This window comes from Periplaneta americana, chromosome 16 (genome assembly GCF_040183065.1).
Source record: "Periplaneta americana isolate PAMFEO1 chromosome 16, P.americana_PAMFEO1_priV1, whole genome shotgun sequence".
NCBI lineage: Eukaryota > Metazoa > Arthropoda > Insecta > Blattodea > Blattidae > Periplaneta > Periplaneta americana.
In genome coordinates, this window is record NC_091132.1 from 152184050 (window position 1) to 152211774 (window position 27725).

The 27725-nt window shown below is 35.5% G+C and overlaps 2 protein-coding genes across 3 annotated transcripts in view; one reads left to right on the top strand and one right to left on the bottom strand.

Moving 5' to 3' along the window:
• Nucleotides 1-27725, top strand: part of LOC138691352 (zinc finger protein ZFP2-like) — a 206461-nt gene that overhangs the window by 157922 nt on the left and 20814 nt on the right. The window lies entirely within an intron of this gene.
• On the bottom strand, nt 212-26821 carry LOC138691354 (crustacyanin-A2 subunit-like). Its single transcript, XM_069813255.1, has 6 exons — nt 26588-26821; nt 18476-18578; nt 10197-10327; nt 10002-10078; nt 5824-5913; nt 212-511 (listed from the first exon to the last, which is right to left on the bottom strand). Exons 2-6 carry the CDS (start codon nt 18569-18571, stop codon nt 390-392), a joined length of 516 nt encoding a protein of 171 aa, XP_069669356.1. The 5' UTR covers nt 18572-18578; nt 26588-26821; the 3' UTR covers nt 212-389.

A 27725-nucleotide genomic window follows, 5' to 3' on the forward strand; every position in this document is an offset into this window, starting at 1 on the left:
TTGCCTTGGATTTTGATGTTAATGTGGAAAACCTTTACAAAACAAGAAAGCAAAATGACTCGGAGTTTCAACTGCATAGAACCGCCACTAGGGGACAACCAATCCAAAACAGGGTCTTCTTGTGAAGGTGGAAAGTTACAAAGTGTTGAAACAAAAGGAAGTGGTAGTGGTTGATCTTATCAAAAACAATCGGAAAATATTTTTCCATGGATTTTGCATGAAAATGACAAAGTTTATTGTTCTATATAATATGTAAAACACCTTCACTGGCATCACAGACAATCAAATGATGAACCCTTTATAAGTAACTCGATACATTTGTGTAATAGAGTTATTATTTCTCTTAAAATTGATAATTAGGCCTGTGATCATTCCCCCACATCCGTCGTTCACCACGTGCAGTCGTTGACGAAGTCTTTGAGTGACAAGTTAAATTTCTTCAAAGCGTGGTCTGCTGCAGCAACGGCTTTACCACAAGGTTTCGTGTTTCTAAAGGCCACATACATGAAGGCTGAAAACAACCAGAACATACATCCAATTATTATAGAGCACATCTGATTGCAAAACATACGTGTCCTGCTCACTTAAATGTACATAGTTTGTTTGTAAGGTGTCATATACTCAAGAACAGCTTGGAAAGTCGTACAATTAATTACTTTTCCGTTGCTATTTTACCGGCAATAAGGAAGATTTTGAATAATGAAATCTATGGAAAATGCTATGCTATTTATCAGTCGGTAATTTAAAACCGCTATATTAACTACTAGATTATTTAGCATCGTTGGAATTAGTGATAACTAGGAGGCGGATGTCGATGACCTAAAAATCTACTTAAAATGATCATTAAAATGCCCTTAAACTAATGGAGAAAAGACAAAAATTATAAGAAAATGACATTTAAATATTATTCACAGTATTCGCACCACAACTTCGTAAAAATTAGTCACCTTGTTTCAATGACTGCCATTCAAATCTCGGAGAGAGGAGGCAACTACCTGGAATTTGGCTCAGATAAAGGAAAACAACATGCAATAAAATGAAATATTTAAGGGAAAACTATAGATTGTAATGAGGGTTTACAATGTGTTACAATCAGGAATGGCCCATGACAGTGCCTTCATTCTCCAACTCGTCCTCCTTCCGAGCTTCACTTTTGTTACCAGATTTTCGAGAGTAGGGAGTGTGAATGACAAAACAAATTGTGGGCGCAGCGTGCATTCTTGCAATCTCTGTGTTAAAAATACTGTCTACTACAGTAGACATCCCTTCCGAACCATGTTGAGGACACAACGTCTTGTCCAGGATATGGTGGAAGTTTCCCCCTTTCCAAACATAAATTCTAAAGACACCCTCGCACCGACAAAAGAACACAAACGGTCAAAGTCCTCACTTAAACTAAGCTACTGTCAAGAATTTTTATTATTTCCGTTGTGTGAAGTGAAGCCTTCAGTGGAATGAGGGATGGACTTCAGAGTCTGTTCCAAAATATAAAACACAAACTTCACAGTTATTCACTTATTTAGTAGGTAATTATTACTGATCTGTTTGATTAGAAAATGAATTAAAAGATCTATCGGTAAAGAAGAAAGTAAAATGCATTCCAAATTATCTAAAAGTTCCTCAAAGTATTAGAAATGACCAAAAAATGCCGAAAAATATAAAAATGACCCATTAGTTCAAAAACGTCAAAAAATTGAAAAAATTCAATATAATAAATTACTTTTTTACGTTGATATTAACATAGAAAGGATTTTTATATTTATAGGCATCGTTCTAATGTGAAAAATAAGGTGACTTTTCATCAACATCTGCACCCTAGTGATAACCATATGATATTTGGCAAGATGAAGTGAACATTGCCCATAGGATTACCAAATTCGCGTTGTAGTCGAGAAAGCCTCGCCCAATCCGAAATGGCCATATGATATTTGGTTAGATGAAGTGAAGATTGGCCATAGGATTATCAAATTCGCGTTATAGTCGGGAAAGCCTCGCCCAATCCGAAATGGAACTAACACCTGATCGCTTTCTCTACCTCCCTAAGAAGCTTTTACTTGAATTTTATGATATAGGCAAAGCAAAATTGTTATCAAAGAGACACACTGACCACATAATGTTTACTTTCTCGCAATAATTCAATGCAATATTCATACTGTAATGATTACTATTTGTAGTTTACTTTATTGAACTGTGATTGAAGGCCTCCCCGAAATAACTGTAATTCATGTTCCAGAAGGAAGGAAATTAATTTCAGGGGCATATTGTATTAGATCTATATTTACTATCACGACAATTTGACTAAACAAGGACATAATATTATTCAGCCAATGAACGCAATAAGTATTGTTATACGAGTACAGGGACATCATTTTATTTTTATTTCAATTTTTATTGTACCTCAGTTTTTTAATGTACTTCACTCCCACTCCTTCTACTAATGACGTTCCAACTGTCCTCCACACAGAACCAAGGCCGCATATAGTAAACAGTACTGAGTTAGTGAGTATAGTAAGTTCCAGAAATATATCCGTGTTTTCCAGCGACGAAAGTGCTTTCAATATTGAATCATATTTTCGCACAGGTACTGTCGTCCGTTTGCCTACGTCGCATCCCGATTTCTCCCACCTGCTTCTGCTCGCCCCTCTGTAAAGGCTAGTGGCTGAGCTGTCTTAGCACTTTTCTGAAAACATTAATTTCTGTTAGGAAGTGGACGTCTACGTAATATTATACAACTGTCTGAAATAACTTAAATAAAAGGGCCTCGTTAAGTAATTAACTGTCAAGTGATTTCACCCCTTTCTACGATCCTGCGACATAACCACTTGGACGGACAGTAGATAGCATGTCTGAGTAATCTTATCTGTGCGGGTAGGGTAGAAGTGAAAATTGAATTTACAGTACGTAAGGTACTCTTTTATAGAGTAGATACAGAATTATTTCAATATGATTTACTAATACGAAGGACGAAACTGGTAATTAAATTAGATGCAATAGTCTATAGTGCGATAATATGCACAAAAGAACTGAAGCCTGTATCGAAATGAACGGCCACCATTTTGAAAAATGTGTTTAAATATCCATATTGTGATTATTTTTCAATTTAACTTCATTCTCTATATTCTACGCTAATGTGCTGTAGACAGTATGATATACGCCGCATAATTAATACTTTCGCATGGATAACTCAGCTTGTGTGTAAGAAAAACTTATTGTTAGTACTGTACTGTATTTTGATTAAACAAAAACCTAATGAAAATTATCAAACTCAAAATTGCGATATTTCCTAGTTGACGTAAATGGATGAAGTACTTTTCTTCCCTCCTATACCTAGTAAAGGGATTTATTTGTATTTTACGCCAGCATCATCGAACTCCAGTCATGAAAGGGGGTAGCTACGGTGTTTCCGGTTCTCAACCGTTAATCCAAAGTTATAGCCAGGTTGATATTAAAAATGTTAGTAAAAATAAAATGATGTCTCTGTATATAAATGCTTTAAAATTACTTTTTCCACGCAGTCACATGTTTCAAGAATTTGATGTTATGTGATTTTTCCGGTGAGGTTTTCAATTAAAAATATAATTGAAGATAATTGATAATGATAATTGAAATCTTTGAATGAGCACACAAGAAAGTTATTGAAGGCCGATCAGATTATATTTTCACAAGTAAAATGTATGTGATTTCACAATTAAATTGTACGGTTTAAATGGATTATGTAGGGGGAATATTATACAAGTTCACATAATGCACTTGTACTGTACGTGTATTGTAATGACGTGTAGCCCTTTTAATGCTACTAGACTGATCTATTGGTTCGCTAAGTTATGCACTTATTGCCACCGGCCGATCCATCGACAGTGATTTTTGCATGCTTATACTTCCTGTTTTAATCATGTGATGTTAGCACACGTCATACAAACTTATGAAGGGAAATCTCTTCTTCCAATTTTTAGCGCTATCTTTAAATTATAGATTGCATATATTTTATTATAGTATATCGATTTTTCTCATTGTATAAGTGTCATACCTAATAAGTACAGAGAAAGAGTATGATAATAGCCTACTGTTGCAAAATAAATGTAATTGTCAAAGTATTGTTTTAAACACTGTCAGATCACAAATGAGTGATTTTTTATGCGTCTCCTGTACATATTTCCAAGATTCAGGTTTAGCATGTGTAAATTCGTATCAAAATTTAAATGTTCAAAAATCTTGTGTTGAGTGAGCTGAAGGTGATAATGCTAGTGAAAGAGTCCAGAGTCCAGCGCTGAAAGTTACCCAACATTTGCTCTCAATATGTTGAGAGAAAACCCCGGAAAAAGATCTATATTTGTATCTGGAACAAGATTATTTTTAATAATTAATATTAGAGGAGAAAAATTCGTTCCGGCGCCGGGGGTCGAACCCGGGTCCTTGATTCTACGTACCAAGCGCTCTCACCATTCAGCTACGCCGAAATTCAATCTATAGCAACGGATCGAACCCCTCTCCTTTAGTGTTTTTCCCTATGTGGCCTGACTACAAGTTGGGTATGTATGTTGAAATGTTTATATATTAAGTCAACTGTCATTCTACAAGATTATTTTTATTCAACTTGAAAATATAAAATATATAAGCTATGCGTATTTGTTTCAATGGTTATAGCTTTCAGCAAGAAAAAAATTCACAAATTTATCATCAAAACTGCAGCAAGTAAATTTTTTAAATGGACATCTACATTTTTATTAAATTGTGCATAGCATTTCTAGGCTATAATATATAAATATGGCTCACACTAAAAGGGATATTATCATTACTCCTCCTTTGAAAAGCTGCATGTATAAGAAAAATTTGTTTAAATACGTAGGTATTTCATTATAATATTCTAATAACCAAAATTTATTGTAATAATAGCTTATCATATTCATGAAAACTGTCATTGTAATATTCACAAAATATCGATTATGTGAAAAGTCATTTCGCGAGTAAAAAGAAGAGTTTAAAGAAACAAATGAAAGATAATGCTTCAAGAAAGACCATCTTCATTACTTTCATAGTCTTTGGCCAAGAATAAAATAGTTGACTTCGATTTGAATAGGATTGTTGTATTTGTTATTCAATTGAAGTATATTTTACTAGAAAATTGAAAAAAAAAAATTGTTTCATGTTCATTACTCTCAGATAAATTGATTCTTACATGTCAAAACGTGAATAAAATATGACCTACAATTTAGGATAAATCGCTGACCAGATAAAAATGGCATTAAAGACGTAGAAAGATAACGTATTTCCTTGAAAATCTCAGAATTTGTTCATTGTAACAAGATAATAGACTACTTTCTTCTTAAGACATTGTACACCGACGTTCAAAGATATCTGACCTTACTAATCCATAGTGATCGATAATTTGTTGGTGTAAGTTTGCCTTCTTTAGTTATTACTTCTATGAATAAATGGTAAAAATAATGCTCAGTGTTTCCAATCGTACATAAATTATTCAATTTTTCATCCCAATCTACTAATTGTAAAATAACACTGAGTTTAGCTGGAAACTGCTGGTATTGTCAATTTTGAGAATAATTTATGCTTTAATTTTATAAATAATCATTTTCCCTGGCATTTATTTTACCTCCCCAATAATTGTGCCATCTGTTGAGAACTAACGGAACTCTTTCAAACTTTGTCAATTTTTTATATCTTTGGTTCTGATTTATCCCGTTGTTGGAAAGTTCGCTTACACGATTCTAAATCGTAGTTATGGTATTTTTGAACGTCATTGTACAACAATCAAATATTATATTTAGGAAAGATTTGCATGTAATAAGTACACACGCAGTTACTTACGTTCTGAACCCCCAGCAGCTGCGCATGCTGCAACTATAGTGAAATTTACTTCGTCAGTAGCTAAGACATAATAATCTCCAGACCACGGACCTGCAAACAGGACAAACCAGTGTAGAGTGAACCTACAGAAATATGAGTATTACTGGATTCTTCCCTTAAAGGTATAAGCAGATATATGAGCAAACATCTTGTAAAGCATCCTCATCTTAGAAAATCTCGCATTAAATTAAATACACTACAAATTGTTGAAGCTGTTTCGTAATATTTAATAGCAGTATTATGGTGCTCGCGTTTGATATTATAAATGAGTAATTTATCTCACAAAGTTTTGTTTTCATTTCCCTGTAAGCATATATTTCCTCCTGCAGCCGCGAAAGTGCTACAGTTTCAAGATGGTGACAAACAGTGAGAAAGCTTAAAGGTATTCTCGAATTTCATACAGTTAGGCGACACTTTAGAATGAACTTCCATATAGATGCACCCAGCGCCAACTCCGTTAGGCGATGGTATGAACAGTTTAAATCTACGAGATTCCTCTGTAAAGTGAGTCGTCCTCCTGTGCCTGAAGGAACAGTTAAGCGCGTACGTCCGTGACTTCTTAAAAAAAAAAAAAAACAGATTGCGAAACCGATGATTGGTCTTATCGGGAATGATGATCACGAAATACTGCCATGGCCTCCACGCACTCTCAACTTAACTCCATGTGACTTCTTTGTACGGGAGGTGAATAATTCAGTGTCTGTGCCATCATATCAGAACCCCGGGTCGCATCAAATTGACAGAAATATGCTACATGGAGTTTGGGACGAACTTGATTATACAGTTTATGTGTGCAAAGTCACTAGAAAATGCATATATCAAGCACCTGTAATATATGAAAAATAAAACTTGGTGAGTTTTTCTATGCAACTTTACATTGTTATGATCATACTGATATGTTAAATAGCATATCTACGGCAATTTTTTAAAATAGCTTCATACGTTTCTAGACACTCGGTGATTTTCAAAATACACTACTGTCTGTAAAAAAATGCAAAACCATGAAGGAACGTAGATAGGCATGTGAAAATTATACTAAATATAACGCAGAGTATTAAAAGCAAGTGATTAGAATTTGAAAATTATTTTTCATCCCTGAAATCAGCAGTGCCCTCTGAACTTTCGTGATAGGGGCATAAATAGAGGGCTGTTGTGGAACCAGACGAGCAGTGTATTAGAGTCAACAGGCAGTAAACCTTTTACTATGAGTCACTATGCCACGTTGTGCTAAAAGGGCGCAGTAAAAACAAACAACAGAGTTTGAACGGGACGAATGATTGGTCTGCGTGGAGGTGGATTTTCGTACCGCGTTATTGCTGCTCGTGTGGAATATCATGCCACTACAGTGATGCGAGTCTGGAAGCAGTAGACCGAAGAGAATCGGATACATCAAAATCCGGCAGTGGATCACGATCAGTGACGACACCACGAGATGACAGACATCTCGTCCTCATGGTAGTGACGGATCGTTCAGCTTCATCACAAGTGTTAGCACAGTTTAGCATGTGTTACGAGAAACTCAGTAAGTTTCGCATCCTATTATATATTTATCCACATAGACTCCTTGACAGCGATAATGGACAATCTAAGGAGAAGTGCTTTATCTATCCCATTCATGTCTAGATATTAGCAAGAAAATTTGGAATTGTTCCCTGGGCTCCAACAATCAAACCGATACTGTCAGATTGTCTAGACAGTATTTTAGTTTGTAATAATCGATTGTGGGAACCTATGTAGATTTCTTCTCAAAATTAATCTCTTTTGGCTGACTGCTATGGGACACAAACCGGACTGTAAGTCCAGGATTACTCCGGATTTAGAATTTGATTTAAAAGCAATTATAGCTATGCAGCACGTACTCCCATTTGTAATCTGACTATAAACCTCCTCATAGACTGTATAGACGTGATCCCTCAGAGCTTGAGCCATCATTCACCGAATGCGATGGTTCCTGCTAATGCCTAGATGGGAGTACAGTTGCTCCATGCAATTCAAATGAGAGCAATAACGTGATTTCTTATGCAGTAGCTAGATGTCAGCATATTGAATTTGATACAAGTTGTTGCCGTCAAAGCATATAAGGTTGAGCAATTTCATATATATATATATATATATATATATATATATATATATATATGTGTGTGTGTGTGTGTGTGTGTGTGTGTGTGTGTGAGTGATCAGGGATGAAAATGATACATGTGTTAAACAGAGACGTTTATGGACCTTGTAAAAATAGTGTCGTTGAATGTACTGTAAAGTAGTAGATACTAATGTAATAATTTCAAATATCTAAATAGATTTGCAGACTTTTCCAGTGCACTGTACACTAAATATCCAAAAAAAATCCCAATTATGTAACCTTTTCTTTTATTTTCATTTCCTGTTTCCTTGTATTTTTTAATTAGTTGTATTAGAACTAGTGTAAAATACACCGTCTTTTTCATTTCCTCGTTAGCTCCAATAATAATATATTTTCATTGGAAAAAGGTATGAGGAATAAAAATTTAAATGTTTGATTTTAATTTAGCTGGTTTGAGAATGTCGGGAGGGGGAAGGGAATATTTTCTACATATAGTTTTACTTTTACGCCACCAGGTGCGCTGCTGGATGCATCGAGTAATTGTTTTTTTTTTCTTTTTCGCCAATTGGTGTGCTGCTAGATGTAATAAGTTCTCCTAAAGATAAGAGATGGCAGCAAGATCAATTTCTACATTAGCGCATCTAGCATGTGAAACGGGAAATTCAATAAGTTGCTCAACCTCTTATATATTTATCAATGGTATAGTCTTGAGGTCCCGCGCCGTGGCGTCGTAATCTAAGGCATTCTGCCTAGGACGCCCGTTACGGAATGCGCACTGGTTTGAATCCCCGTCGGGGAAGAAATTTCTCATGAAATTTCGGCCAATGTATGGAACCGGAGCCCACCCAGCATAGTGTTCCACTTGGGGAGCTTGGGTAGCGAAAGTCCGATTTCGTAAATCAGCTGGGGGGTCTAGTTGGATGATCCTCCACCTTTGCTTCGGCATGTGGACGTGAGGCCAGCTGCCGGCTGGTCGGTCTTGGCCCTCCATGGGCTGTAGCGCCATGTATTTTGTTTCCTGCCCGTCAGGGAACGCACCTGCTGTCATTTTAATTGCATCTGTCCATTCGGAGCACGATTGTCCCGTGCGATGACGAATTCACTTCTTCGCTGGTGTGAACTCCCCTGTATAGTGCGACAACTTTGCCTTTATGAGGAAGTTGGCTCAGCAGAATTGCTTCTTGTTCTCTTTACTTGTCTTGGAACTTTTCTTGCATCATTTATTATGACAATAATTTAATGTTAAAATAATGACAGAAAACCCAGATACACAAACCATTTATACGGCTATTGGGGCTGCATAGAGCTGAACCAAGCTGTGGCAGCTATTTTTTTTAAATATTACTGCTGATAACTATTAAAAATAATAATCACCAAATAAAGCATGAAAATTGCAAAAAAGATAAACATTTAGCTATATTAATTTTTAATCTTATTTTATACCTAAAAAATTAACTAATTTTGCAAAAATTAGGAACACACGAGGAATTTTATTCATCTGCCTCCGTACCAATGGATATCTTGTAAAATCATGTAACAATCCGGAGAAATCGAGAGCGTATGATAGCCCTATGGTAACGTTTTCGAAATTAACTACTATCATTGAGTTCAGAAAATTTCAAATCAGATGTCAAATGATTCGATCGAATTGCGCAGTGTTCATTTGTATTACTAAGAATTACGGCTTTACAGGCAAAGTTGTTCAGATTAAACTTGATTTCATACCTGTTTTACAACCACCTTAAGGGGAGAATGTAGGTATCGGTAGGTTCCTGTCTCCGCCATGTTAAATTGGTACACTTTATGTACCTTTTTCTTTGAATGTATTTAAGATAGAATCATGCAATTTTGCACACTAGTAGACAAGAATGTTTTTAATCATCCTTGGATTTTTCAGATTATAATGTTAGACATATTGAGATTTGTCGCCAAACATACTTACACACTTACACTTTCACCTTAAACATATTATTATTCATCGTGGCAGCATTTTTTTTTCAAAGATTCCCATTACCTCTAGTGAATGTAATAGCGAAATATAAGAAGTTAAGTTACTTACTATCTGGGTTATATTTCAAATGGAGGACGTTTTTGCTGACTGTCACATCAGCTGTATAATTTTTACGCTCGTTGTCCCTGTTCCGAAAAAAAAAAATATATATATATATATTTAATACAGTTTAAGGAAACTTGAAAGGAAATCTCTGCAATCATTATAACAAATTTATAAAGTAAGTGGCGTTTCCACACTTACTCCTTGACGAAAACGCTGGTGACCAGATCAGCAGACTTCTTGGAATGTGCTGTATAAGAGTCGATGAAACATTCGTACTTGTCGGTGTAACTCTTTGGGCGATGGTAACGGGAGTACCAGAAACCGGTGTACTGCAACATACAAATGACGTCAGTTGCCTGTCTTCAAGTTGCCCGAACTAAATATTACACTGATATACACAGACTTTTTCGTTCATAATATCTGGTTTAATATTTCACTACTTATTTTCTAAAACATAACATGCTTATCTGAAAAGGGATCCAGAAACTCGTTAAAATTTATTGGCACTTGTTACAAATCGTCACACAATTAAATTTTGGTACAGTTAGACTTCGTCATACAATTCGCTAAAATTAAGGTTCGTCACACAATTACAATTCGCTTCGTTACATAATTAAAATTCGCTACAGTTAAGTTTTGTCACTTATATTTCGTCACAGTTAAGATTCGTCACACTATTACAATTCACTACAGTTAAAGTTTATCACACAATTACAATTCACTGCAGTTACAGTTCATCACACAATTACAATTCCCTACAATTAAGTTTTGTCTCTTATATTTCATCACAGTTAAGGTTCGTCACACTATTGCAATTCGCTGCAGTTAAGATTCGTTACACAATTACAAATCGTCACAGTTAGAGTTCGTCACGCAATTAGAATTCTCTACAGTTAAGGTTCGTCTCACAATTACAATTCGATAAAGTTAAAAGTCCGTCACACAATTAGAATTCGCTATATTTATGGTTCGTCACACAATTACAATCCGCTACATGTAAGGTTCGTCACACAATTACAATTGGCTACAGTTAAGTTTCGTCACATAATTACAATTTGCTAAAGTTAAAGGTACGTCACACAATTAGAATTCGCTATATTAATGGTTCGTCACACAATTACAATCCGCTACATTTAAGGTTCGTCACACAATCACAATTAGCTACAGTTAAGTTTCGTCATACAATTACAATTCGCTAAACTTAAAGGTATGTCACACAATTATAATTTGCTATATCAATGGTTCGCCACATAATTATAACAGGCTACAGTTAAGTTTCGTTACACAATATTACAATTTGATGCAGTTAAGATTCGTTACACAATTACAATTCACCGCAGTTAAACTTCATCACACAATTACAATTCACTGTAGTTAAGATTCGTCACACAATTACAAATCATCACAGTTAAATTTCGTCACGCAGTTAGAATTCTCTACAGTAAAATTCTGTCACACAATTATAGTTCGTCACACAACGTTACAGTTAAGATTCGTCACACAATTACAATTCGCTACAGCTAAGATTTGTCACACAATTACAATTCCCTACAGTTAAGGTTCGTCACACAATTAAAAATCATCGTAGCCAAGGCTCGTCAATTAAAAGATGACCCAGTTAAATCTGATTAAACCTTATTTTTCTTTATGTTGATGAAACAAGCTTTACTATACATCAATCTTGTTACTATTTTCCATAACAACTCTTTAGGTTTTTTTATACTGTAGTAGAAACAGTTTTAACTGCACAGTCGTCCCAAGAAAAAATGATCGGAATCTGGTTCGCGTCAGAATTTAAGTTTTAACGTGCGGTTCAGTTGTTGTCGCTTCAATGGGATATGTGGTCTCGGATGATTTTGGAAGTGTAATCTGCAGTCTAGTGGATAGAACTCTGGTCTCATATGTAGGAAATCGGGGTTGAATCCCGGCTGGAAAATTGATTTTGTATAATTTTCCATTTACTGTAATTTATCATTTCTAAGTTTATACCACAGGCACACCATGAACACAGAGCAGTTTCTTAAAAAAACCTATAGCACTGAGCTACACTGGTACAGTATTTTCAAAGACAGGACCATCTCCTGAAATATATATGTATATTAAAACGCGTTTTCTCAACGCCTCAGAAGAAAGGGTCGTATGACCCCTGTATAGCCTACCCAGCGATCGCAGTTCAATTATAACAGCTAAATCAGAATGTCTGTGATTCCATGACAGAAAAGTTAGATTCAATTTCAAATGGGTCAATGTCCTAGGGATTGCGGGAATTCATCGAATGACATAAAATATTAAATTTCTACTAGAAATATGGCTTTTAATAAAAGTTATTTTAAATTATTTTATTTCAATATATGAGATAATGGTTTTATTTTGTGCCGCAGTTGTCTGTTTACTTGTAAAATAGAATAGATAGCTGTCTTCCTAGTTTCCTATGCGAATGCCTACAGTGTACTGATTTAATTTGAGAAAATGCATTATCTGTGGTGTGACCAAAACTACTTCCGACTAGACAGCTTACAGAGAAGGAGGAGCAATGTTGTCATGTTGTCCATCTTACGTGTAATCGAGCGCGCTGCCGATAGAGTGCAGTAATGAACAGCTGACGTGAACGTATACATTGCTAACCAATTTATTGAATACCATGCATTAAAATTACTGCAGATTATTATTATTATTATTATTATTATTATTATTATTATTATTAGTAGTAGTAGTAGTAGTAGTAGTAGTAGTAGTGGTGGTGGTGGTGGTGCTGGTGGTGGTGGTGGTGGTGATAGTGGTAGTGGTAGTGGTAGTGGTAGTAGTAGTAGTCTTTAATGTAAAGTAATATTGTTAGAAAAGCATTGAAAGAACTGTAAACTGTAAAAACAAGTTAAAATTTAATACGATACCTTTACTTTTATGAGTGCCAGTATTCGTCCATGTAATATAGTTAGAAAATCATCTTGCTGGAAAACATTCATATTTGTTACACTTTTCTCCATTTTTCCCTTTTCCCCAGAGTTTCAAGTCTTGAGGATCCTGCATCATCTTCATCTACACGGCCTTTTTTCTTTTTCAATATCGATAACAGTGCTCTTATTAATTTTAACACAAGCAGAAGTTCTCATTACAACTCGCGCCAAAGGTAAAAGAGGCTCACCATTATCTTGTCCACACCTGTGGAGTAACGGTCAGTGCGTCTGGCCGCGAAACCAGGTGGCCCGGGTTCGAATCCCGGTCGGGGAAAGTTACCTGGTTGAGGTTTTTTCCGGGGTTTTCCCTCAACCCAATACGAGCAAATGCTGGTAACTTTCGGTACTGGACCCCGGACTCATTTCACTGGCATTATCACCTTCATTTCATCCAGACGCTAAATAAACTAGATGTTGATACAGCGTCGTAAAATAACCCAATAAAATAAATAAAAACCAATATCTTTTTCTCTCTCAAAATACTCTCTTACGTTACACACCATCTCTCGCGATTGACTCTTTAACGGGGCACCTTGTACAATATTCTTTGTTCTCCGCCTGCCTTCCTTTCCTTCCGACATCGCACAAGTCACCTGTTTTGAAACTCTCACAGAAACTATACACTTCTCACACGCTTCACCAATGACAACGAAGATAATACGTGTAATATAATATAAACACAATAATTATCGATACACTAAAACAATAATAAAACAAAACAGTATTTTTAATTCACACAACGCACGCGCTAAACAGACAACTCAAAGTCATCCCGGGCAACTTGTAAATATAGACACGGCAACACCGTCCCGTTACCATGGTTACGCATATCTCGTGATTGGTTGATTTGAATGGTTGCCATAGTAACATACTAAAGGCGCCATTTGTCAGGTCGGAAGTAGTTTTGGACACACCATAACTTATCTTTAATAAAATCCATATACAAGGGACTCAAACCTGGGAACTTTTTGCGTAAACTAAAAAAAATCTGTTGTATGAACGCCTTTTCATCATAACTGTGAACCCTGTCACTATTCTGCCATAAAAGTTTAAAGGCATGAATTTGGAAAATATGTTGTGGTTACGTTGACACACATGCACAGTACCTACAGTCGCGCTCAAACCTCCTGACGTTTCGCGAAAGCCAGTAACATGCGAGCACGATGTTGTCACAACTACTCTCTCCGTCTCTGTCTCTCAGCGGCAGTACTTTTAAAACTGTGGAGCGCGACCCTTTACCTGAGATTGGTTTGATAGGGAGATGCAGAAGACTTAATAATAATAATGATAATAATAATAATAATAATAATAATAATAACAACAATATTTATTATTATATCTTCAGACTGCATCGAATGAAATTAAAAGTCACAAAATATAGAAAAATTAGTTGAGTCAGACGTAACTCGCTGAATTTATATCAGTTTTGTAAGTTTTACTTTTATTAGGGTTAATAAAGTTGTCGAATAATACAAAGGCGCAGTTTGATCAAATAAATTTAATGATAGGTTTAATTTTGAATAGTAATTTTCTGTACAAATGAATTGATTGAATTGACATGGCCCTAAATAGCATTATGTTCATGCTGTCAGAGCACATTCTCACAAAAATAGCGGTTATTATATACCTGTGTTCCATTTAAGGAAAATAATGAATTAATAAAACGTACCTTTTGTGCTGCAAATTTCTACTCCTGTGGCAGAGCTAATGGTGAGCCAACATCGTCGTCGCAGCCCACTCACCATCAGTTTTACTGTCATCTGTGTCACTGTCTTCTTGTAAATTAATGACCACTGGTTCTAAAATGTTTTCCCGACCTAACTCTTTAGCGAAATCTTCCTCTTGTAATTTCACCGCATGTTTCACGCATTTTACCCAGTCCTCAATTGTCACATTATCAAGTTCCTTATTTAAAAGTTCTTCCACATCCGACATTTTAAAGTTTTGTTGTTTCTAGCGACCTCCCTTTTCACCCGGATTCAAATTAGTTCTATTGCATTATTTAGAGGAGGATGTATTTGGTATTCTATTAATGCTAACGGAATGGTATGGAGCATTTTCCATTATAATTATACTCCGTTCCTCTAGATGATTTAGAAATCTGTTTCAGAACCAATCGCGAAATGATTGTGCCGTCATTTCTTCGTGATAATCACTGGTTTTCTTTGATCTGAATACCCATTTACTACCTGGAACGAAACCTGTTTTATTTGACCCTACATGGCAAACAATAAGTCTACCTCCCTTTCCTAAAGGCACTTTAAGACCTCATTTCTATTTGAGTATTGCCGAACATATTTCAGAGAATGATTTTTGTTGACCCACGTTTCATCAAGGTAAAATGTGGTAGAGTGTCACCTGATGATCTGATCATGTGCATTTTGCGCAGAAACTTCAGTCTTGCGGCAAAGATATCATTCCGTTCCATTAGATATTTTCGCCCATCATTGGTTTTCCTGTAGCGGAATCCCAACCGATTCAATAATCTTTTAGTGGAAGAAACTGAACCTGAGTAATTAATTTTTTTTTCTAAGCAGTACGGTTAGTTTGTCAGCTATCGGAAATTTTCCGTTATCGTAAAAGTAAAAAATTCTACGTCGTACAATGTCTTTTTGGAAGTCGTCTAGATTTGTAACTCTTTTAGGAACATTTATATGCTTTCTAGGAGAATGGAATAATTTATCGGCACCCTGTGTTTGCGCTCTTTTAACTTCTCTGCATACCCGGGACACTATAGAGACACTTAAAGAACACGCCTCGGCAGTCAGTGCTTGACATTTTGAAAAGTTAAGATTTTTACGCATTTCTTCAGAAGAATATTTCCTAAAGAAATTATAAACACTAAACACCATTTTCCGAATTTTACTGCCATATCCACTCGATCCACCATTCCCACTTGTACAGGGCTCACTAAGAGACATATTAATTGTTTTGAGAATGCCAAATTGCCAACACACGAAAAAGATATTACATTACACTTTCATATACCGTATTTTAAACAGAGCCAACTGCACACAACACCATCAGAAATCGAACTGACATTTCAATTTAGTAGTCTCTCTTCTCTCCCCTCACCCAAGAGATAACTCTGTTTATAGTCTGTTCTCAAGAGACCCTTTGTTTGAAGCTGTAATTTTATGGTCCTCAAAATTTTTACATATGATAAACATTCCTTATCGCATCGCAGCTGTATAAACATCGTCCACTACTTCATTGCTGGAAGTCCGCACAAAAGCAATGAGATAGAGGCAACTGTGACGGAAAAAAATGGAAATCTTACGAAATTACGATGAAAACAGTGCTCTTAATCAGAAACAACTCTGATTCATTAGAAATTCCATCAACCACATTAAGGACAATAATAAAAAATCGCGACTTAATTTCTGCAGCTGCGTCGTCGGAAGGATGTAAGCGTAAGAAAGTGAAGGTGATAAACATGAGGACTTGGAAACACGCACGCGACAAATAACTATAAATTACTTTTTTCGAAAGAATTGAATACAGTATATATTGTAAATGTAAATATCTTTGACGTACAGTATAATAATTACATAATGGAGTAATGCTGTATTACCTTTCATGAATCATGAATTTCAATAAAGAAAAATGTTAATAGATACTGTATATAAGTCAAAATTAGTATACCCGTCTAATACGCGGTCCCGATTAATACGAGGTTTACACGCGGTCCCTTGAACAGCGTCTTACCGGGGTTTTACCGTATTAACCCATAAAATTGGAACCACTGGGGGTAGAAATGTGATTTTTGTTTCTATGTGTTCAGAAAACATTAAACATTCATCATATATACATGCAGGGTCCCAACAACATACAAATTTTCCCAGCGCACTTGTTATTTGATTTTGAGATTTCTAAGCGGCGACTATGCGGAGGGTCTGCGTAGCCCATATGTTGCAACGCAGCACTGCCACTATTGGCTATCGCCGATAAGCAGGCACACCTGCAAACGTCAGGAGGTTTGAGCGCGACTGTAGGTGAGCTTTTTTCCATGCTTATATAACGACGGTGTATCAACTATCGGATTATTGGAATTGGTGATGGTGAGATGGTATTTGGCGAGATGAGGCCTAGAATTCGACGTAGATTACCTGACCTTCGTCTTACGGTTGGGGAAACTCAACCAGCTAAATAGCCCAAGCGGTAATTGAACCAGCAAACGAGCGCAACTCCGGATCAGCAGGCAAACGCGCTACCGACTCAGCTACACCATTGTCCCTCTAAGGTGAGTTAAATATTATCACTATATTAAAGGCCCTGTAAACCTAAAAAAATCTAATTTTTTAAAAATATTCTTCTGAGCACGAAATGACTCTCTTTCAGGAGAGTGCTAGATTTTTTGTACAAAAATTAGTAATAAAATTATTTACAATAAAAAATAAATGAGTTTAGAAATAAGTTAGAACTATGATGAAATTTCCGCTACGACATAAATGGTTTAGAAATAATCAATGCTCGAAGTTCAGAAGTGAGGTAAGCGTGGCGTCAGTGTAGATCATCTTTTCCATCGCTTAGCAGTAGAGCGTGTAAATTTCCGTTCACAATAAAGACCACATAACAATGACAAATAAAATTAAACCTTACTAGTTTCAGCCTAAACAAGATAGTTTGAGAGAAACAGAGACGACAATGTCTCACAAGGACGACTCAACCAAAGCAAGCAAACACGGATTGGTGTAAATGTGATGAATGTGTTGCAATGCCTACGGCAACTGAGTGTTATTGTTGTCATGAACGCATAACAATGATGGATATTCGAGGGAGTGCTTTGTGCGTAATATGGCATAACGATTTTCTTAATCATGCTCTAAATTTGTACGTTTACAGTATTGCGCTTAATTTTCACTTGAAAGAAAATAATTCTTATGAAAAAGAGAAGTTTATGGTAATATCAAATGTAACTTGACGTCATATAACATATCAACAACTTGTTTACTGGAATGAACTCGTGATCTCGCTCGGAAACAAGGGGCGACGAGTCATTCCAGCTCGTTTGCTGGTTCAATTCTCGCTTGGGCTATTTAGCTGGTTGAGTTCCCCAACCGTAAGGCGAAGGTCAGGTAATCTAAGTCGAATTCTAGGCTTCATTTCGCCAAATACCAGCTCACTATCACCAATTCCAATAATCCGGTTGTTGATACAGCGTCGTTATATAATCGAGGTAAAAAGCTCACCTAGGTACATGTGTGTCAACGTAACCACGACATATTTTCAAAATTCATGCCCTGCGGAGAAACATTGCTGTGACAGTAAAATATAAGTTTCAAGAGGATGACACGTGTATAAAACACACAGTAGTTAGGAATAGAACAGTCTGGAGATGCGATTTTCGTAGAGATTGAAGTCAGTGATCATGACGTCACACGAAAATTTATTAATAAATCTTAAAGGGTTCTTCTTCGCATTCCAACCACACAGAACACTGAGAAAAAGTGAGGCTACGGAAAGCATGGAAACAATGAAGGTGAGGGCTAGAATAATAGATCAACTATATCATCATCTAACCTTCGTCATGTCGAAATTGTCGTTATCCGCATTTTTAATCTCGCAGCTTTGTGCGGCAGAGATGAGAATGAGACAGAAGACGAGCTCGTAAATCATGTTGCTCCTGGAAAAATAAAACATTGGAACCCCTTAACAAGGAGATGAAATAATCGTGAAGATAATAAATGATGTAGAATCGTGAACATAAATAATGCTGCCAGCTCTCTGAAATAATACGAATGAACAATTTTATGAGTGTTCTTAAATATTTTTTTCGATAACTTCAAGCAAAAATACTTAATGGTAACTTCATAAACCTTGAATAACAATAAAAAATATTCTGAAAAAGCCTGTAATCTGGTAGCCTGTCCATAAAACTTCTAACCAGATTTTAAGTTGGAATTTCAGTATGTCAATTGAGTTGATTATCGTGAATCCTTAAAGTAATAAACACTCAGCAAACTTAAAAGTTTTAAATGAAGGTATACAGTGTTTTTTATCATGTTATATATATATGTTTACAAGGTATATATATATATATACCTTGTAAACATTTTTACAAAAAAAGTTCATATGAGCCCACCATTCCTTATTATTTAGAATTATGCATCTCAGAAATTTCTATTACAGGTCTCTCATTTACTTTTAGTGAAACAAATCCTGAACTTTTTGTTAACTGTGGAAATACATAAAAAACAGGAAAAAATGCAAGATCAAATAGTTGTCATTTAAGTATTATTAAATTCTCTGTGAAAATATTTAGGAGCCATTTGTATGGAATTGCTACTGTAATATAAAATAACAACTTATTGCATCTATTATTTTTGTTTTGTTATGATTTTTATCATCTTGTTCGGTTAATTTACAACCAACTGCACAATTTATTTTGCGTATCACAGAAAATTCATAATATTGTAAATTTTTTTGAACCTGTGTAATCATATTGCATAATTCTTACGTATGAGTTATTCTGTGTGTGTATGTGCATGTGTGTGTGTGTGTATCGAGGCTGAGAACCAGACTGTCCTAAGTCCAACTTTTTATAAGAAAGAAATCTGTGTTTCATTGTGTTCCAGTTCTTGTCAGCGTATATGAATCGAACCAAATTGTTTCTTGAAGCTTTGAATGTCAGGAGCTTGAAACAGCTCTTCTGAAAAAAAAAATAGTAAAGTGGACTTGGAACAGTCTGGTTCTGAGCCATCGATATGTATTCATATAAGAATCAGATGCGCCAAATGAAGTAAAAAGTTTTGTTTTTGTGGATGTAGTGCACTTGAAGCGTATGAAATATGTGATCTGAAAATCCTTTATCAGAAAAAAAAAATTGTGAACGTTATTTGCTGAACGAAAAATAAAGTTCAAAATAACTTATCAAAAAATTAAATAAAGGAGAAACCATAATACCCTGAACTCCACCAAAACCGGCCCCAAGTCCGAAGCTTCACGAATGAGGAAGAGGAGTGACACCTCGTTAAAAGTTTTGGTTCAGCTGGCTACCACTGATAGAATCTCGTGAGAGTGCTTACTAGGACTGAAAGTCTGAAAGGCAACTTCTGCGGAAAATAAATCATCGGGACGATGTAGTTGGCGGAAGCGGCACTTTATCGTCCGTCGATGTTAATTTCCCTCATAAAATCTAACAACCTTAAGTCGACTTTTTTTTAATTGAGTTAAGTTGATTTTCTTCTTTTGGAAGACGTCACACGTAATTTTGTATGATAATAATACTTCATTTCATATTTAAATGCCCTAAACCGAAATTAAGTTTGGTTTAACTCCAGATCTTTTACACTATTAGCCTACTAAACTTCAAATCCTCGTAATAAATCAAATACCCTCAAGTACTATGGAGTTAAGGAATTTTGTTTTAGAAATCCATCATCATCTTGTAGTTTCCAAGCAGTTGGGCCACAGATTGGCCCGTTCCGGTCTCATATTAGAGATCGAGTATTCTCTTCAGTGATCTTTCAGGGTTTCTTATACACTCCAGGGTATAATTTTTTAGTAATATAGAATATCTGTTGCAGGGCAGTCTATTGACAGGCAACAACAAAAGGCTATTATCATAGATCCAACTATACGCATGGAGAGAGATCTAAACCAAGCTCATCAGGTTGATCAGGAAAAGAGGGCCATTTATGAACCTTGTATTCCCTACCTTAGTGCCAAGTATAACATCCCTCTCTTCAATTGGTCAGTGACAGGTTTATTTTTAGGTGCTCGGAGTTCTTTACCAAAATTTACATATCATTTTTTAAAACAATTATCAATATGATCTTTTGAAATTCAAAAAATCATCTCGCAAATTCTCAAAGATTCCCTGCAGATTATACAATTTCTTTCATACCACTCAGAAGGCCTTAATTAGGGATATGCTAATTTTAAATAAAATCTTTTTTTATCAGTATAATTTAGTCATCTTCTAAGATTTTATTTTACAATTGATAATCAATGGTGCTTAAGGCTGATGGCATTCTCAATTATTACAAAATTTCTATTCTATCTTATCCTAGTCGTTCCATTTATAACCTGCTGTTCTTCTGACATATTTCATTTCCACCGCAGTTATTCTTGGTTTATCTTTTGCCTTGATTATCCAACTTTCACAACTGTATAGTAAAGTCGGAAGAGCCAATCTGTTGTACAATATTGTCCAGATTTTAGTTAAAGTTTGTTTTAATTTATATACATTGTTAATGACACCAGTAATTGTTATGAAATTCTTTAATTCATCATTAATATCAAATTCAGTTTCACATGAAACAATATTACATAAATATTTAAACTTATACATCTGTTTGACTATTTCGTTATTTATGACATTTTTGCTTCCTATCTGTGACGACCTTAAATACCATTGACATTTTTCCTGTATAGAAATTGCTAATTATATTCTTGTCCTATTTTCTTAAGTGTATACGCTGCTTTTGTAAATTATCTTCTAAAATGAATATTACAACCTGGTCGTCTGAAGATAGTGTAGTTGTGAATTGTTTATAGTGTGAAATTGGAATTGTAATTATATTTTCCTTCTATCATTTTGCAATGCTTACTTACTTAGTAATGGCTTTTAAGGAACCCGGAGGTTCATTGCCGTCCTCACTTAAGTCCCCCCATCGGTCCCTATCCTGTGCAAGATTAATCCAGTCTCTATCATCAAATCCCACCTCCCTCAAATCCATTTTTGTATTATCCTTCCAACTACGTCTCGGCCTTCCAAAAGGTATTTTTTCCTCCGGCCTCTCAACTAACACTCTACAGGCATTTATGGATTCACCCATACGTGCTACATGCCCTGCCCATCAAAAAAAGTCTGGATTTAGTGTTCCTAAGTATGTCGGGTGAAGAATATAATGTGACAAGTTCTGCCTTGTTTAACTTTTTCCATTCTCCTCTAACTTCATCCCTCTTAGACATATTTTCCTAAGAATCTTATTCTCAAACTCCCTCAATCTCTGTTCCTCTCTCAAAGTGAGAGTCCAAGTATCGCAATTATACAGAACAACAGGTAATATAAATGTTTTATAAATTCTAAATTTAAGATATTCTTGACATCAGACGAGATGACAACAGCTTCTCAACCAAATAATAGGCATTTCCCATATTTATTCTGCGTTTAATTTTCTCCCGAGTGTCATTTATTCTGGTCACGAGACACAATCATATAATTTGTCAGCCACCGGCTTGGCTCAGTCGGTTAAGGCGTTTGCCTGCCAGTCTGAAGTTGCGCCCGGGCGCGGGTTCGATTCCAGCTTGGGCTGATTATCTGGTTGGGTTTTTCCGAGGTTTTCCCCAACCGTAAGGTTAATGCTAGGTAATCTATGGCGAGTCCTCGGCCTCATCTTGCCAAATACCATCTCACTATCATCAATTCATCGACGCTAAATAACCTAGTAGTTGATACAGCGTCGTTAAATAACCAACTAAAAAAAATATATATATACTTTGTCTTGTCGGGATTTACTTCCAAACCCACCTTTTTACTTCCTTCAAGTAAATTTTCCGTGTTTTCCCTAATCGTTTGTGGATTTTCTCCAAACATAATCATGTCATCCGCATAGACAAGAAGCTGATGTAACCCGTTCAATTCCAAACCCTGTCTGTTATCCTGAACTTTCCTAATGGCATATTCTAAAGCGAAGTTAAAAATTAAAGGTGATAGTGCATCTCCTTGTTTTAGCCCGCAGTGAATTGGAAAAGCATCAGACAGAAACTGGCCTATACGGACTCTGCTATAGGTTTCACTGAGACACATTTTAATTATTCGAACTAGTTTCTTGGGAATACCAAATTCAATAAGAATGTTATACAAAACTTCATTCTGTTTGGCCTATGTACATTTAGTCATTTCCCAAAATAGTTTTTCTATCTGCTCAAGATTGAATGAGAATCTGCAAGCAAGTCACCATTCTCATCCTTGATCACGTTTACCTTTGCGTGATATACTCACTTACTTACTGGCTTTTAAGGAACCCGTAGGTTCATTGCCGCCCTCACATAAGCCCGCCATTGGTCCCTTTCCTGAGCAAGATTAATCCAGTCTCTACCATCATATCCTACCTCCCTCAAATCCATTTTAATGTTATCTTCCCATCTACGTGTCGGCCTCCCCAAAGGTCTTTTTCCCTCCGGCCTTCCAACTAACGCGATATCCGTTCTTAAATTCCTTTATGCCCTTATATAAATCGCGAATATTCTTATTCTTACTATTTGTTTCTACTTTATTCAGTTTTTCCTTCAAGTAACCTCTCTTTTTATTCCTAAGTGTACGACTTGCTTCCCGTCTTTCATTGAAATAATTATCTCTATTCGCCTCAACTGAATCCTCTAAGAATTTCAATTTTGCCTTTTGCCTTCTTCCTACTACATTGGAACAATCTTCATCAAACCAGGGTTTCTTTTTCTTAGTTTCATAATAACCTATGCTCTGCTCAGCTGCAATTTCAGCTGATATTTTCCCACACGCTATTAACATCTAACTCTTTCTCAACTTCGTCGGAGCTTCGTAGAGTAGGGAATCTATTTGAAATTCTATTTCCTCGCCCTTCAACGTCAGTATATTGAATCTACTAATATCAACTTGTAGCTCTACTTGCTTGGCTACTTAATTCTCGCTTTCTCTTAATTCTCCAATTACCAAATAGTGGTCAGAATTATAGTCTGCCCCGCTGAACGTTCGAATATCTGCTATACTAATATGTATCCGTTTATCTATCAAGATGTAATCTATTTGGTTCTGTGTCAATCAATCTGGAGAAGTCCAAGTATATTTATAATATGCTTGTGGGTGAATGTTATCCTTTTGACAATTAAATTTTTTGATGTCGCAAAGCTGACTAACCTAACTCTATTGTCATTACTATTTACGTGTAGGGTCTTTCCCAATAATCGGTGTAAAAATATTCTTCCTTTCTACTTCAGCATTGAAATCCTCAACAAAATTTTCATGTGATGACTAGATATCTGATCAAAAGTGTGTTCCAATTTATTCCTCTTAGAAGCTATCTCTTTCTCTTCTGCAAGGGCGTGAGCATTTATAACTATGATATGACACCATCTACCTTTAAGTACTATAGGTATACGATAACCTGTCACTGATAAATTCGAACTTTTTCTGCTGATTTTATTATTTTATGAACAAAGAATGTTTTTGCTAATTGGTGATTATTGTTTCCTTCCTCATAATGCAACAAATAACCTCCTATGCCCTTTCAATCTAACCTAACTCTTGTATTCCTACGAAGTCTATTCTATATCTAGCTAGTTCTTTTGCTACTAATGTTACCCCTCCTGTTCTATAAAGACTAATTACATTCCAAGTACCAAATTTCATAACCTTATTCCTTTGCTGTGGTAGTGCCAGAGAATCAGTCTCATTCCGAGGCTTATTGCATGATTTCGTAACGTGCTGTTTTTTTACGGTGATGGGTTGTTAGCCCTGGCTTGAGCTTTCACAGTAATAAGAATGATTTAATTAACGTTCTTACAAAATGAAGAGAAAGTGCAAGAATTACCCAGACCAAATGAGGACGGTCCTCAATTGGTCTGGGTGATTCTTGCACTTTCACTTCACTTGCTAACAGCAAAATTTGCAAAATTGAGATTTTGATGGATTCGTTAACATAAGGCAGGCCTCTACATGATGTTCAAAGCGTCTTAGTAAAATTGGGTTATTTCTCTTCATTGTAGTGTGTCAAAGTGTGATCGTTTTTTCAAAACGTGCTTTCTGCTATAAGTGAGACATACAGCAAAACTTGCTTACTATAGTGTTTTGTCTCTCCTGTAAAATTTAGTTTTATCAGTTAGCAAGTTTTGCAAAAACGGTCCTCAATTTTCCTACATTTGTGGTGAAGTCACCATGTCATATTGAAAGTTAATAATCACTCGTTTTGTAAGGAAAATGAAGCATGCCTACTTTGGTGTTACAATTTGTGATCAGAAGAAACCTTTCGCACCTCATATGTGTTGCACTGTGTTCAAAGCATTTGGGAAGTAAGACTTAGCTTGAAACCAGGTTCCCACAACGTTCTGTCAGAAGCTCTCGTGGATCCTAAAAAATTCTACCTCCGCCACTACACATGAAATTTAATCTAAAGAAAAATTTTAAGACACCCAACAAAGAAAGTAGAGCTCTTTCGTTCCTAAGTCAGAAATTTCCAAGTGTCACTAAAGGCAAACTTAGAGCAGGTATTTTTTATGTTTCTCAAATGAGGGAGTTTATAAATTATGCTAAATGCTATCATAATAAAGAGGATAAAGTGAGAAATGCCTGGCTTGCATTCAAGTCTATCATTAAGAACTTTCTGGGCAATCATAGGAGCCTAGAGTACGAACATGCTATTGAGCAACTCCTACGGAACTATCAGGCTTTTCATGCACTTATGTCCATAAAAATGCACTTCCTCGGCTTTCATTTAGATTACTTTCCTGAAAACTCTGGGGAATACAGAGAGGAGCAAAACGAGAGCTGTCATAGAGATATTCGAGTGAAGGAAGACAGGTACCAGGGTCACTGGGACGTGAGCATGCTTGCAAACTATTGCAGGTACCTCAAGAGGGATGTTCCAGTTGCAAAACACGCACGAAAGTCCTTGAATAATGTTTTTCCTTCCACAATAATGGTGTTGGTGTTTCATTCCATATACCTATATGTTTTACTACTTAAACAAATGTAATTCTGATTTAAAACCATAATTAGTATAGTTTCTTAACTATAAGACACAATTTATTTCTGAAATATCATTTTGTTAAGGAATGCGACAGCAAAAATAGCTGACCTCACTGAGCAAAATATTTCAGAATTCAACATGCACTAAATATAAAAGAACAATTAGAAAATGTTGATTTCAAAATGACGCAGACCAGTGTTATAAGGGATATAATGAATGAATTAACTATGAAGAGATACATGCCAAAAAATAGGTGACTCGACTATTCAAACGTATCAATCGTGAGTGTGAAATGGACTGAAAAAACTGCAGTCACAGTTTTAATAATCGTGTGGAATGAGGGAACAAAGGTGTGAAAACCAGTACACCAAAGCCTCCTTCCTAGCTTCAATTCTGTTTTAACGATTATAAGTAGGCCTACTTAATTTCATGAACTTCAAATTAATAGGCTCTGTGACAATTAGAAAGAGAATTTTGATTTCGATTCTTGTGAGGAGAATACATTATATAGGCCTATCTCATTTTTTGTGACAATCATATGCATGATTGTGTTAGTATCATATGTAGAAAGGAGTGTTAGCGAGTGTAATATACTCGTATATTCCCTTTTTATGACGGAATAAAATTCTTGTTTGCGAGTTCTATGATGTTTCTCTTTTCCAAGAATAATAAAGACATGAGATTTAAGATGTTCAAGGTGATGGTACTGAAAAGAGGAATTTAGAATTGTCAATACATACCTGACTTCTTGACATTTTTAACATTAATATTTGTCATATTTCCCGGGAAATTAACAAGCACTCAAAGTACAAAAAAGAAAACGCAATTTTATTCCAATTAAACATAAAATAAAGGTTGGTTTATCATACAATTAATCTTTCAAGTTCAAGTACTCGTGCTTCCAATATTTCGCTCCTATTATCCCCGTTACGTTTCTTGAGGTTTTCTAAATTAGTATACTTACTGCGTATATGTTGTGAAAGAAATTCGACATATGCTGTGGGGTTTCTTGCTATTCTTCAATATATAGTAGCGGGTGTCCTTTAAATTACGATATACTGCAACTCATATCTATTCTTAGACAATGGTTTGAAATGTCGCTGCTCAAAAATTTCGTAATTTATTTCAACTAATGTGACACGAAGTCACTATCTCGTAATACTACATACGAGTACGTGGAAGTCATATCTAAACAAAACAGCGGCCTATTATTAAAGAACCTTGTCATATATCACATCAGTATCGTGGGTTTTTTCCAGTTAAATACTTATATAACTTACCATATCAATAAATATATGGAACCTGTAGAGTTAATATTTTTAATTTTTTTAAGCAACTCTACATTTGAAAGTTGTAGAGGGTTAAGAAAGGAATATTTATTTTGAACATGCTTCCAAAACTTTATTTTCAATTCATATAGGATGTACTACCAAGGAATATGTTATTTCTAAGTGGTATCCAAGTACGTTTTTTTCCGTATTTTTAGATTTCTCAAGACTCAAATATTAAAATATAATATTTTTATTATTTTTATATAAAATATTTCATTCTGTAAAAACTGTGTCAATTTTATTATTCCACTTTATGTGTATATAGGAAAGAGAAATTATTTAGCTTATCAATTTACCATCATGGAGAATAAGGATGCAATCAATTTCGGTGTCGATCTCACATACATTTTGTACTGCACCATTACATTTGTTAATCAGCAAATTGCCAATAGCAGACAATTGAAGGGTTCAGAGCCATAGTGGGCCAAGTACCATTTATTAAAAACGGAGAAAGCAATGGTTAAATTTAACTGAATACCATAGTTTAATGAAGATTTACATATCATTTAGTTTTAATGTGTATACTTTGTATTACTTGTTATAATGTTTCCATTGAATTAATGCTTCTATTCGTGTCTCTTCATTTCGTCGTAATGTCCATTTTCTGCCCCCATACAATGCCACACTCCACACAAAGCACTTCACTAGTCTCTTCCTTAATTATTTTTCCATAGGTCCGCAGATGATGCTCCTTTTTCTATTAAAAGCTTAAATGCAGAAGGTAAAAAGCTAATACAATTTTGTGAAAATAGTATTTTAGTTGTACTGAAC

Coding starts and splice junctions, on each gene's coding strand:
- LOC138691354 (XM_069813255.1), bottom strand. CDS start 18,571: ATGATTTACGAGCTCGTCTTCTGTCTCATTCTCATCTCTGCCGCACAA. Junction 10,328..18,475: donor ACAATTTCGACATGACGAAG/GTTAGATGATGA, acceptor TGTATGTTGCAG/TACACCGGTTTCTGGTACTC. Junction 10,079..10,196: donor ACCAGCGTTTTCGTCAAGGA/GTAAGTGTGGAA, acceptor TTTTCGGAACAG/GGACAACGAGCGTAAAAATT.